This window comes from Crocuta crocuta, unplaced genomic scaffold, assembly GCF_008692635.1.
Source record: "Crocuta crocuta isolate KB4526 unplaced genomic scaffold, BGI_CrCroc_1.0 scaffold145, whole genome shotgun sequence".
Lineage (NCBI taxonomy): Eukaryota > Metazoa > Chordata > Mammalia > Carnivora > Hyaenidae > Crocuta > Crocuta crocuta.
In genome coordinates, this window is record NW_027530857.1 from 4,451,501 (window position 1) to 4,465,228 (window position 13,728).

The 13,728-nt window shown below is 46.8% G+C and overlaps 1 protein-coding gene across 1 annotated transcript in view; it reads left to right on the forward strand.

Annotated features, from left to right (window-relative positions):
* MBOAT1 (membrane bound glycerophospholipid O-acyltransferase 1) overlaps positions 1 to 13,728 on the forward strand; it is a 115,017-nt gene that overhangs the window by 60,162 nt on the left and 41,127 nt on the right. Inside the window, exons 3-5 of the mRNA XM_077769595.1 lie at positions 3,193 to 3,338; positions 4,323 to 4,400; positions 10,485 to 10,580. Coding sequence (XP_077625721.1) covers positions 3,193 to 3,338; positions 4,323 to 4,400; positions 10,485 to 10,580 — 320 coding nt within the window. The remainder of the gene's footprint in view (positions 1 to 3,192; positions 3,339 to 4,322; positions 4,401 to 10,484; positions 10,581 to 13,728) is intronic.

The window sequence follows — 13,728 nt, forward strand, 5'->3', positions numbered from 1 at the left end:
CCAGTGCATCTTTCTTCCCTCTTTACCAATCACTAGGGTGACAAGATCAGATGTAGTTTCCCCACCGTGAGCCTTATTCATTCCTGGAAGTGTGTTGGAAAGCCCACCTTCGTTAAGACAAGCCAAGCTGATGAGACTGTCAGGAGGCTGAGGGTACCTCGGCCAGTTGAGTGACAACAGCCATTGAGCTTAAATCTGTTCCATCTCATCCCTGCCCCACGGCCTCCACAGTCTAATCTCCTTGTCCTTTATTTGTGCTTTTCTTCTTTATGAGAAAGCCTACTTCCTCCTGGGTACCTCTGAGGATCTCTTTTGTTATACTTCTCAGTCAGGTGCTCTCCATCTTGCCTGAATATCAGAACCACCTGGAAGCCTCAGAAAGTCCTGATGTCTGTCAGGCCAGTCATGTCAGAATGGTTGGGGATAGGACCTAGGCAGCAGTATTTTTTTAATGTTTTTTTCAAATTTATTTTAAGAGAGAGAGAGGCAGAGGGAGAGAGAGAATCCCAAGCAGGCTCCATACTGACAGTGCAGAGCCTGAAGCAGGGCTCGAACTCACGAACTGAGAGATCATGACCTGCGCTGAAATTGGATGCTTAACTGAGCCACCCAGGTGCCCCAGACAGCAGTATTTTTAAAGTCCTTACCTGCTCCCCCACCTCAATTTTTACCTGTTTCAATAGTCTTTTTCCCCTGATTATTAGCCTGAGTCTCATTGTTCCTTAACCATGAAACTTCTCATTATTTACTTTGGATCTAAAGAGGGTTGATGTAAGAGAATAATCATAATGTACTAAATTCACACTTTACAATTACTTGTAGGTTCAGAGTAGAAGGTCTGGAAGGCAGGCACTGTACTTACTTTCTCCTCTGTCCCAGGGCTTCTCAAAGTGACTGTGCCTCCCCATCTCTTGGGGAGCTGTTAAAACACAGACTGGTGGACCCACCTTGGGAAGGTTTAATTTAGTAAGTCTCAGGTGGGGCAGGAGAATTTGCATTTATTTTTTAAATTTTTAACGTTTTATTTATTTTTGAGAGAGAGACACACACAGAGTACAAGGGGGGAGGGGCAGAGAGAGATGGGGAGACACAGAATCCAAAGCAGGCTCCAGGCTCAGAGCTGTCAGCACAGAGTCACAGGACTCACACCCACGAACCGTGAGATCATGACCTGAGCTGAATGAACTTGGATGCTTAACCAACTGAGCTGCCCAGGTGCCCTGAGAATTTGCATTTCTGATGGTTTTCCAGGTGATGCTGCTCCTGCTGGTCTGGGGACTGCACTTGAGAACTCCAGTCTACCCTTTGGATCATTCCTCACATACAGGGGTGCTCAGTAATTACTGGCAAACCTCAGGGAGCGGAACCAATTTCCCTGAGGGTGCTCTCCTTAGTGACTCTATTCCGCTGTGACAAGAGAATGAAAGAATGTGTGGTTGATCACCTACAGATGATCATTGAACTTCCAGTTGCCAATTCCTTTACATTTGAACTTGGCTAAGATGGTTATTTTTCTCTCCAGTGTGTGTGTGTGTGTGTGTGTGTGTGTGTGTGTGTGAGTGAAAGAGAGAGAGAGAGAGAGTTGGTGGTGGTGTATTTAAGCTACATAAAATGATAGGACCGCATCATGCAGGCTACATCACAATTCACCTTCTGTCTGTCTTTGAGGTAGAAACTGAGGGCGGGCAGTAGCAGGGATAAGTGTTTGGAAATATCGGTGAAGAGTGATCTCCAGATAGAGGGGAAACTCAGCACAGTTTTTAAAAACGAAACCGAAAATTCTCTGAGTCTTCCTGTGAATGATCAGGGGCCCAGGGTCGTCTTGGTTTTTACTGGGAAAACAAAATGAGCTAAGGTGGAGCTGATGTTGCTGCCTCCGTCCCTCCCCCCAGAACCCTCATAAATTTCACCACCAACAGCTACAGTTTTTTGTTGTGTGAGAAACTGTGGAGGCTGAATTGGAGGCTCTCTTCAGGTGTTTACATCCTCCATCTCTTTTCCGTTAAGTGTCTTCTAAAAGCTAAGTTTTCATTTCAAATACTCTGAAAAGTTTGAACCGCTCTTTCTTTTGTAATTAATGGTTACATCACTTGATGTATTTTGATTTTGTGTGAAGTCAGTCGTTCTTTTGCAGGGGTATCGGGATTATTTTATATTTTCTTTCAGGTACAATATTTTTTTTTTTTATATTTTTATTTATTTCTAGGAGAGAGAGAGAGAGACAGCGTGAGCAGGGGAGGGTCAGAGAGAGAGGGAGTCACAGACTGAAACAGGCTCCAGGCTCTGAGCTGGCAGTCAGCACAGAGCCCGACACGGGGCTCGAACCCACGAACCGCGAGATCACGACCTAAGCGAAAGTCGGACACTTAACCGACTAAGCCACCCAGGCGCCCCTCAGGTACAATATTTTTGAGAGACAGATGAATGAGATTTTTCCAAGGAAATTTGTTGCCTAATTTAAATAATGGGACAAGGTAGCACTGGAAGTGTTTCTGTTTGTGTGGGTGGATTTTTAGTGCCACTCCTTGAACTTGAGCTGCGCTCTCGTTCATTTATTTTTATTTTAATTTTATTTTTTTAATTTGGTGTACATTTAAAATGAGAAAAACTGGAGTCAGACAGTTGATGATTTTGGAGAGAAGCATTTAGTTTCTTAGGTATTAAATGAGGGACGCGTCATGGATTTGATTCATTTGTGCCTCTTATAGAACACGTGCTTTATCTTAGGGTATAGCACTGGGGACGTGGCAGAAAGAGACCCAGCAAACTGACCTCATGGTCACTGAGGCCCTTTCCATTAAGAAGCCCTCTGTGGGTAAGAAAGCTACCTTGGCTCGTCTTGAAAAATTGGAAATGAAATCTACCCCCGAAACCAAGAGCCCACTGTATACACTGTATGTTAGCTAACTTGACAATAAATTATATATAAGCATAAAAATTAACAAAAATAAATAAAAAATGAAAAAAATTGGGAACGAAACTGAGGTTGCTCACTTGTTACACCTGATGAGGGCCTGGTTACCTGGTCCATCTCCTGAACCTTTTGAAACAACACTCCGCTGAGGAGAAAGTCCAAGTCTCAGATGTACCCTGCTGTGGAAATCAGAACAGACGAGAGAGAATTCACACACAGGCAGAAGGGCAAATAAAGGTTTTGAGTCTCTCTCTCTCTCCCCTTTCCCTCCCACACAGGTGAATTTTGTAGCATGCCAACTTTTTGCCTTGTTCGCTGCTTTCTGGTTCCGCATCTACTTGAGTCCTGGTAAAACCAGTCCTGATGTCCGGCATGCATTTGCCACCATCTTTGGCATCTATTTTGTCATCTTTTGTTTTGGCTGGTGAGTATGAGCCTCAGACATTCCAGTATTTACCGTTCGGGTGTGTTGAGGCAGTATTCTTGGCATTTCCCCGGCAGGAAATGAAATGTATATTTACTCCTATTGTAAAATGATGGAAATGTTCCAGGAATCTCCATGTATTGTAAGAACCAATAAACTGACTATCCATTAGAAGTCAGTTCGGTGAATTTTTCTAGAAAGTGTGCTTCCACTGATGTTACCCTGGGTCATGTAAGTGGAATGCTGCAAGGTTTCATTTTCTAGATGAGGAACCTTCCCTGCCTGTTGTAGATACTGATGTTTTTCTTGCGTTACAGTAGTAATTGGTGTTAGTGCTGTGCATAAAGTAAAACAGGAGTTTTAGCGCTGATCTTAGGAAATGCGAGTCATTCCTCAACAGCGAGAGCCTATAGATGACTCTTTTTTCTAACAGGTAAGCAGGCCAAATGCCCCGGGAGTAGCACTTGTTGGGGAAAAAGCTTTAGGAACTAAGATTTCTTACAAGTACGACTTAAGGAGATTTGTGAATTTATTCAGGACACTATAATACTGCTGTTCATCCTTAAATAAAATTTTGAGAAAACCTGAAGAGTATGTTGCATCAGCTACCAGGGAAACATCTTGGTATCTTCGAAAGATAAGTTTTGGTCCTGGTGCTTTAAAATTAAAAAAAACAAAAGTTCTAATGAAAGAAGGAGCTCTTCTGGACTCTCCGTTGTATGCGCGCCAAAGTGTAAGCATTCCATTTATGGATTCCTGGCATTACCATCACTCTGTCATGACTTCCTCCTGCCACTTCAAGATCTAGTACCTTAATTACACAGAGCAAAACTCCTTGATTTATTTTCTGTTGCTTAAACGTGAGTTGACAGATTGCGTGCTTTCTGGTGGGGGCAGAGGGGGAGCACTGTGTGGGTGGCCAGTGGGTGTGATCATTTGGAGGATACTCCATGCTCCTCCTCCTGTCTCCATGATGTCTTCAAGGTACTCCGTGCATCTTTTTGTGCTGGTGTTAATGTGCTACGGGATCATGGTCACTGCAAGCGTATCCAGTATTCACAGGTAAGATTCTGGGAGGGAGCCGTGCGAGCTGAGGTTTTTCCCATGACCTACAAAATGTGCTTCCCGGGTAAAGGGGCGCTTTCCCCACGTCACAGTGGCGTATCCGGAGTTCTCTAACGAAAGGAGACATGGGGGCCCCTAGGTGCTGGGAGTATTCAAAGGAAGCTTTGTGAAAATGTTGGCAGGCCCCTCGCGTCAGAAGAGAAACAGCTGGGAACCACCCAGATGGTCACTGAGGTGGAATACTGCTCAGCAAGCAAAAGGAATGAAAGATGATAACACACAGTGATAGGGATGAAGCTTCAAAATAAGTAGGCTGAAGGAAGGAAGCCACACACCATTCTCTTCTTGAAAATGCAGACTAACCTGGAGTGACAGAGATCAGATCAGCCGTTACCGGGGGTGGGGCGGCCCAGGGAGATGCGATGGATCCCAGTGGCAGGAAGATACTTGGCAGATGATGGATATGTCTGTTATCTTGAATTTGGCTGTGGCTTCCCAGGTGTGGACCTGTGTCACAACTTTGCATACTTCAAATATGCACACTACAGCTGTCAAGAGAGGAAGAAATAATCTTAATTGTGATATTTTGATTTAAAGGTAGAGAAGTCACTTAATTCTGCCTTGAAGGCAATGTGCTTGGATAATTGATTCAGACACCTGGGTACCTGTTTTGTTAGCTTTGTGTGCATTTGCTGTGGTCTTTGCGAAACCCCAGTATCGATTCTTTTCGTGACACTGAAATGTGTGAAGACACACTTCACTGTTGTATCCACAGAGCCCAGAACAATATCTGGCACAAGTAAAGTCTCCGTAAATATTTATGGAATGAATGACTGAATACCTTTGAAAAGACATTTGTCCTGTTATAACTTCTTTTCTGATGACTTCCCTGAAAAAGCAGATGCCTTATTTTAGTTTCAGAAAGCTCTTTGATTTTTTTTTTTTAAAAGAGTGTGAGAGAGTTCATGTGCAAGTGGGGGAGGGGCAGAGGGAGAGAGAATCTTAAGCAGGTTCCATGCCCAGCATAGACCCCAGTGTAGAGCGCAACACGGGGCTCGATCTCATGAGCCTGAGATCATGATCTGAGCTGAAATCAAGAGTCTCTGATCCCTAGAGGCTCAACCGACTGAGCCACCCAGGCACCCTGAAAACTCTGATTTATTAAGAAGACTGTTAGCACGATAGTTTTCCTTCTGAAAATCATTAAAATTTAACTTTTTAATATATAATCTGTAAATTACTTATGATAAATTTCCTGTTTTCAAGTGAAAAAATGTTTTCAGGGAAAATATTTTTGCATTCTTTAAAATTTTATTTTCACCCAACTTCGTGTCCAAATGAACTATGAAAAATCGAATTATAATCCTCTCTCTTCTGAATGCTCTCCTTGAAAGGGATAGGGTCACTCCTTCAGAAGGGGGATAGGAAATCCATATTTCTGATTTGGTAAGAATGGGCTTTGGGACTGCTTCCTATTGTGACAAAATGCTGTTTTTAGTGGGAGGTGAAAATGTCTGGGGAAAACCCAAACTTGAGTTTGGAAGCTATTCAACAATTAGTAAGAATCGGGTGCATCCTGTAGCACATTCTTAACTACCTCACACCTGGTGATTTGTCCACTCTCGCCACACTCGTGTGATCCTGATCCTGACCGCTGTTCAGAGGGTCAGGAACCTGCAGGCACTTGCTTGTTCCGTGCGGAGCCCAGGGTCCGCCTCTGGCCGGGAATGGAATGCTCCACCTTTGGCTGAGCCGAGCAGTTTACGGACAGGCTGTGACTGCACCGCAATAATATTGTGGTAGCAGAGGGCCGGGTCATAAGACCAAAAAGGAGTCCAGCACCAGTGCTTTCTTTGCCAGGACTGCGGAAGTTGGGAGTGGTTCATGGTTCCTGACGGAGGGAAATTGCTTCCTCTTGATGCAGGGAAAGAACATGAGACTGGAAACCTGGCAGTGTGAGTTTGGACGGGGCGTGCAGCTTCTGTGTACATCAGACTTCCCACCTAGAAAACGTGGGGTGTGTGATAGTTCGAACTTAAGGTTTCTTCGGGATCAGGATTTCATGATTCTCTTGTGAATTGTTTTCTTCCTCGTGCTGAGCCAGTTTTAAGAGTTCCATCACGTGGCTGGGAAGGGTGGGGTGGGGGGCAGGGAAGGTCAGTCTTTGCTACTAGGGGGAGTTAACCCATTTCTAGACATCTTGTTTTTTTCCTTGTGTAGAGAATTCTTGGGGTGCCAGCTCTTTTCCTGCCTAAGCCACTATGTTGGGCAGAAATCACAGGTGTTAACTGATCATATCCAGACTGTCTGGAGGAGAATATAGTTCTGGAGCAGAATATAGATGGCCTCTGTGAGAATGGGGTGATACAGTTGCCAATTTGGGGGTGCCTGCTTTGTGACAGGTGCTGAGCCATGCTCTTTTAAATAGATATGTTTCAGGGTGGCTCAGTCTGTTGAGCGTCCAACTTCAGCTCAGGTCATGATCTCCTAGTTCCCGAGTTCGAGCCCCTGTGTCAGGCTCCCTGCTGTCTCCACACAGCCTACTTGGGGTCCTCTGTCTCCCTCACTCTCTGCCCCTCCCCTGCTCACATGCACTCTCTCTCTCTCAAAAATAAAAACAAAAACATTAAAAAAAGTTGTTTCATTATTTTTAATATATAAACTCTTATTGTATCCTTTAATATATTTAATATTTCATATTTTCATGTTTTTCATATTTTCTCTAGGACAATTCAGTGGGATACACATTCTCTTTCCCCCTTCCCCCCAAGTTGAACAAATGAAAGGTCAGAGAGGTAAACAGGTATACAGATCAGGGGATTTTCACATATTAGTACATCCATGTTACCACCACCCAGGTCAGCGGGGGAGTGTTCCCGTCACTCATGCCCTAGTCTTTATCACATCCCTCCTTCCTGAAATAGCTAGTACCTGGACTTGCCACTTTGGCTTTGCCATTGCTGGGATTTGAAATCCTGTTGGTCTGTCTCCAGAATATAATACGTACTCTCCCCACCACTCCTGGATTCCTTAGATTTTTCAGGTGTGTCTAGAGCACGAATACAATGTGCTATTGTATTGGGACACGGTGCTGGTTAGAACTACTCAGTTGAACTCCTCTCCTTGCTGGCTTGGGCTCTTAGAACTCTTGACTTGACCTCCCTTTCCTTGCTGGGCTGGGGGGCAGGGGAAGGTATGGGTGTAGGTCTTGTTGAGGAGAAAGAGGAAGCAGGCCTGGTTGTATTCAAAAGGGCCCTGGGAGAATGTGTCTTTTGTATCTACTTCATGCTTTTGCCTTGACCTTCCTGAACTGGCTGGAGAAAGAAAACGGAGCTCGGCCAGCAGCAGGAGGACCTAACTAACAGCATTTCTACTTTTGCCCAGCTATTCAGGGAGTTGTTTTCTCTTAGTCCTTAGCTTTGTTCACCGTCCTCCTCTTTGGGAAAGGGTTAAGGATGGATCCGAGGCAGGGAAAGTCTTATTTTGTGTCGAACGTCTTTGTTTCTTTGTTCGCAAAGAGAACATAAAGTTACATAGTGCTTTATTGTGCTCCCTACCCGGTCCTCCCTCCCTCCCAAATGAATTTTGACGATTCCTACCTCCCTGTTCCGAGGCTGTGGTCTTCAGGAGTTAGTTGAACCTGAATTTGTGAATTTCGATCTAATTTGAGAACATACATGGTCTCTGTTTGTTGACCCATGTTTAAATGTTACACCTTTAAATTTGTGGCTGTTTGTGCTGGGCTCCTGCACTGTTTAAAATGTTGAATGTGCTCATTTCAGTGCATTTCTGCTAACCTCACATGAACCCCCTCTATGGTCAGGGGTTGGGGTGCTCAAGGCCACAGTGAGTTGGCATAACAGACACATGCATGTAATTTTGGCATTATGATTCCGAGGCTGGTGTGGAGCCCCAGAGAACGACCAGCAGCGGAACAGGAATGGGGCTGGGTGTAGGGCGGGATGGGCAAAGCAAACCTGCACTGGGGGGAGTGGCCGGCAGCCCAGCCTTCCCTGGTGATTAGCCAGTTCCTAGGCGGACTGGAGGGTGGAGGAGGGAGTTGCGGGACGAGGAAGGGGCGTGTGGAAGCCACCTGGCCTGGAAACGGCAGCTGTAATTGCGGAGGGCGAGCGCCGGCGTGGTCTGAAGAGAAGTGGACCTGGTGCGTGCTCAGAGAGGATCCACGAGGGAAAGGTAGAGCTCTGTGCATGAAGCACGTCACCTGCTGCGGTTAGGAGTTTTGATGTGACCGACCGGACAGTGGGCCCATTGGAGACTTTTAAGACGAGTTATATTTATTTAGTTTTTGTTCACTTAGCACCCAGGAGGCCACCCTGGTGAGTGAAACACACAAGACATTCTTGCCTTCATCGTACTTTTGGTCTAGTAAGGGAGACTGCAGTTAATTTGATTACCATTGATTTTTTAAAAATATGGCAGACCCCAAATGGAGTCATTTAGGCCAACTCAGCAAACTGGGGCTTAATGCAATTTCACCCTCCCCCAGAAATGTAAGTCTTCACCGGTCAGCCAGGAATTTTCTGGTCAGCACTAATGAGGTAGTCTGTCCCATGGGCCCTCTCCATCTCTCAAAGGGAAGAGGAGGTCGTCCACGTAAGGAGACCCTTCCTCCTCAGGGAAAGTGGTCTTGCCTGAAACAATCCCTTCTTTTCTTTTCCTAGTCACTTCCTGTTCCACCTTCCTTCCTGTAAAAACCTTCCATTTTGTGCAATTCCTTGCAGCTCCCGTCTGTTTGCTAAATGGGATGCTGCCAGACCAACAAATTGCTTAATAAAGATAATTAGGGGCGCCTGGGTGGCTTAGTCGGTTAAGCATCTGACTTTCGCTTAGGTCATGATCTCGCGGTTCATGGGTTCGAGCCCTGCGTCGGGCTCTGTGCTGACAGCTAGCTCAGAGCCTGGAGCCTGTTTCAGAGTCTGTGACTCCCTCTCTCTCTGACCCTCCCCTGCTCGCGCTGTCTCTCTCTCTCTCTCTCTCTCCTAGAAACAGACATTTAAAAAAATATAATTAGATCTTCAGAGTTTACTCCGTTGAATTTTTGTTCTTTAACGTCACATATGTGTGATCACAGATCGATGAATGTTCTGAATGATATGCGTGTGTGTCTCTGTGTGTGTGTGTGTGTGTGTCTGCCTGTCTTTGTGTTGCTGGTTCATACCCCAGTAGTCAGGGCCAGTCTCTGAAGGAAGCCAGGTAGTGACCCTGGTCCGAGGTAACTGAAGCCTCGGGCTTGGGTGTGGTGGGGGTGGGGGGGTGCCCAGCAGCACTGGGAATGCTAACACCTGAGGAGGAAGATAAGCTAAGCACGAGCTCTGGAAGAATTAACCAGAGAGGCGGGAAGCAAACAAGGAGAGAACCCAAGAGAACAAAGCATTTGAGGAAGTGAGACGTCTGCGGCCTAATGCTGGTCTGTAGTTTAAAAGATCATTGTGTAGGGGCGCCTGGGTGGCTTAGTCGGTTAAGCGTCCGACTTTCGCTTGGGTCATGATCTCACGGTTCGTGGGTTCGAGCCCCGCATCAGGCTCTGTGCTGACTGCCAGCTCAGGGCCTGGAGCCTGTTTCAGTCTGTGACTCCCTCTCTCTCTGGCCCTCCCCTGTTCACGCTGTCTCTCTCTCTGTCTCTCTCTCTCTCTCTCTCTCTCTCTCTCCTAGAAATAAAAATAAAACATTAAAAGATCATTGCGTAGACTCGATGGTCTGTGAAGAGGAAAATCTGCCAGGTCTTGCAGGTCATTGGTCTGCGGCTCTGGCTGCACGTTGGAATTGCACCTGCTGGGTGTATCCTCTACCAATTAAACCAGAATAGCAGGGGCGAGACCCAGGCATGGGCACTTTGTAAAGCCCCCTGGGTGACTCCATTGTGCTGTCAGGGTGCAGGTGAGAAGAGATGAAGGGTCCCAGGCAGTGAATGTAAACGTGAGGGGAGGAGATCACCTGGGTTACAGACAGAGCAGAGGGGACTTTGTGACGGACTACATGTGGGGAGGGAGGGAGAGGAAGAGAAGACCGATCGTGTTACTGCCACACATAATCATCCGATCCTCTCTTTTCTGCTTCCAGATACTCCTTTTTTGTAGCAATGGGATACCTTACAATATGCCACATCAGCCGAATATACATCTTCCACTATGGGATTCTCACTACAGATTTTTCTGGGTGAGTATATTCGTTTGAGGGCGGAGGGTTCGACCACAGGCTTTGACTGCATCTCTTGGGGTCTGTAAAGATCAAGGCTGCGTGGGAGACCCCAGTGGCTGGCTCCGTCCGCTGGTAAGACTGTGCTAATGAGGTTGGGGTCGAAGGTTGAAGCAGGGCTGTTGTTATTGCCGTGTAGGAACGTCGGGGTGGCAGCCGATGGCCCGTGGGCTGGATTTGTCCTGCCGCTTGATTTTGTAGAGTTACTTTAGAACACAACCGGGCCCTGAGTTATTACGTGTTGTCTCTGGCTGCTCTTGAACTACAGCGGTGGAGTTGAGTAGTTGTGACAAAACCGTGTGACCTGCAAAGCCTACAATATTTACTATCATGCTCTTTACAGAAAATGTGTCCCAACCCCTGTTCTAAGGCTTTTAACACAGAGTTGGTGTTTATCTCCTACTAGTTAATAATGCAGAAATTCTTCATACTAACTGATAAATGGTTCCTGCCCTGGCCCTTCCCCCAGATTCCCTAGGCTTCTAGTGACTAGACGGTAATACCCCTCACAGCGAGGGTCTCCATGCTGGGATGTAAAAGTTTTGTCTGTCACCTTGGCCTTAACCTGCTGGGCCACCCCTCTCCTGATGGTCACCTGGTGAACACTGTGGGCAGAGAAGTGAAAATTCTAACTTTGTCGATGTTGAGAAACACCTGTGTATGAATCTTGAGGAATGGACCTCGAAGCAGAGCACATTGTATATTCACCGTGTTCCTTCCTGGGGAGTTTGGGCCCGCTCTGCAGCATTGTGAGGTCAGGTGGAGCCTGGAGTCTCCCCTCCGGTTGAATTGGACTTCATTTCATGAGTTTTGGAGAGTAGGTAGTGAAATAAAGGCGTTGCAACTCACAGCTCAGTTCTGTGAACTTTGCAAATTTTGCGGCTCAACTGTCCCACCATGAAGATGCTTGGGAAGCCAGAGGGTTGCTTTTGGGCACAAAGACTGTAGTCCTGAAGTTTCTGTGACTGTGGTTTGGTCTTTCATGCATCGGTTCTTCCTACCTTTGGGCTCCTGGGATTTTACGTTTCTCTCTGACTTGTCTCCTTTCTGCCTTTCCCTCCCTGTACATAGTGGAGCATGTTGAAATTTTCTGAAACAAGTTCACAACTTTCTCCTTCTTAATGACACATTAGCAGTATGTGGAAGATACGGGAGCAGCAGAGATAACAATACAGCCAGGGCATTAAACATAATTTTTAAACAGTGATCATAACACCCTGTAGTGTTGAATCAACAAACGTCATTTTTTTAATGTTTTATTTATTTACTTTGAGTCAGAGACAGAGAGACAGAGCACGAGCAGAGAGAGAGGGAGACACCGAGGCTGAAACAGGCTCCAGGCTCCGAGCTGTCAGCACAGAGCCTGACGCGGGGCTTGAACCCACACACCGAGAGATCATGACCTGAGCTGAAGTCGGACACCCAACCGACTGAGCCACCCAGGCACCCCAACAAACTTGATTTTTTTGGCTTCACTCTGGAGCTGTAACCCACACCCACACCTGCACATACTTAGAAGAGCCCCTGGCGCTTATTAGGTGTTCCGTAAATGAATGAGCGATATTCTCTAGTGTCTGTGAGTTTGTTTTTCAGTGTTTCTAGGAGCTGCAAATGAAGAGCCCCTCCAGCCATATTTAGTTGGGAGAGTGAGCAAAAAACTTTGACTTCAGCCCAAAGTAGATGTTTCTACTCTGTTTCTCCTCTGTCTCATCTTTTCTTTATTAGGGCATGAAGCATATATTCATTCATTTAGTTCTGCAACAGTTTTGAGTCCCCATTATGCCAGGCACAATGCCAGGTGTGGGAGAAACTGTGTGCTTAGGTCGGAGGAAGGGTGTTCTAGACAGAGGGGACAGTTCTGCAAGAGCACAGCGTTGTGACAGGTGCCTGTGGCAGTCCCAGAAACCTGTCTCCCTCACCCTTACGTCCCACATCCCTATGTCACCAGGTTCCGTCGGGTCGGCAGCCTGGCTGTCATTACTAGGCTCTGTCCACTGCTCTGCATGCCCATCGCCGCCATTTTGGGACCGCCACGTGTCTGCAACTTTCCTAACTGGCCGCCCTTCATTCTACCCTGCCCCTTGCCCGGTCAGTGCTGTTCGTACCACCCAGCGCGAAGCTCTAGAATACTAACGTAGATGACGATATGGACCTGATTCTCCTTCAGCCTACCCCTGCCGCGCAGTGCCTAGGGCAGCGTTACAGAAAAGCTGATGGCCTGGTGCGTGCCAGGCGGTTCCCATCGCTGTGCCTGTGCCTTGCTCATTCCCCCGGTTAGAAGGCCCTTTTACTCTGGTCTGTGTGGAAATCTGCTACTTCACTTTCCACAACCCAGCCCAGAATCACTGCTTTACACAGTGATTTCTCTGATGGCGACCCCTCCCTTTCGTGTCCCCTCCCCTCACTTCTGTTAGTCACTGCATTTTGGACCCAGCACAGTAGGAGGCTTTCGCTGCCTGGTGCTGCCCATCACCTGGAAGTCCTGCTCCCTGAGGCTTGGCGTCAGTGGGCAGCACGCTTGGCATCAGTGGGCAGGGTGCTTCTGCTCTCGCAGTTGATCTGTACGCTCAACTAGTGTCATACGTGCTTTCTTCCCCCAGACTTGGTTATTCCAGTTTGTACTACTGTTTTTTCTTAAATGCTTATTTTTGAGGGAGAGAGACGGACATAGCACAAGTTGGGGGCGGGGCAGAGAGAAAGGGAGACAGAATCAGAAGCAGGCTCTGGGCTCTCTCTGAGCTGTCAGCACAGATCCCAATGCGGGGCTCGAACTCATGAACTGTGAGATCATGACCTGAAGTCGGACGCTTAACTGACCTAGCGACCCTATATATTTCTATATAAACACCCTACCTCTACATGAACTGATTGTATATGGATGTGAAAGGAGAGCAAGTCATCCTTTGAAAAGAGACGAAGGCAAGTTCAGTGTATCACAAGTAATGGTTGTTGAATGAAAAGGGGGTAGGGAGGCTGGAAGGGGACGAGAGAAGACTAGAGTCCTGTAGGATTCTGCTCTAAAGTTGCTCTCCAGGGCGGGCATCTTGACTTGTTTTTACCTCCTCAGTCCCCATCGGGGGAAATGACTGTGAAGGTAGCAGACGGGGCT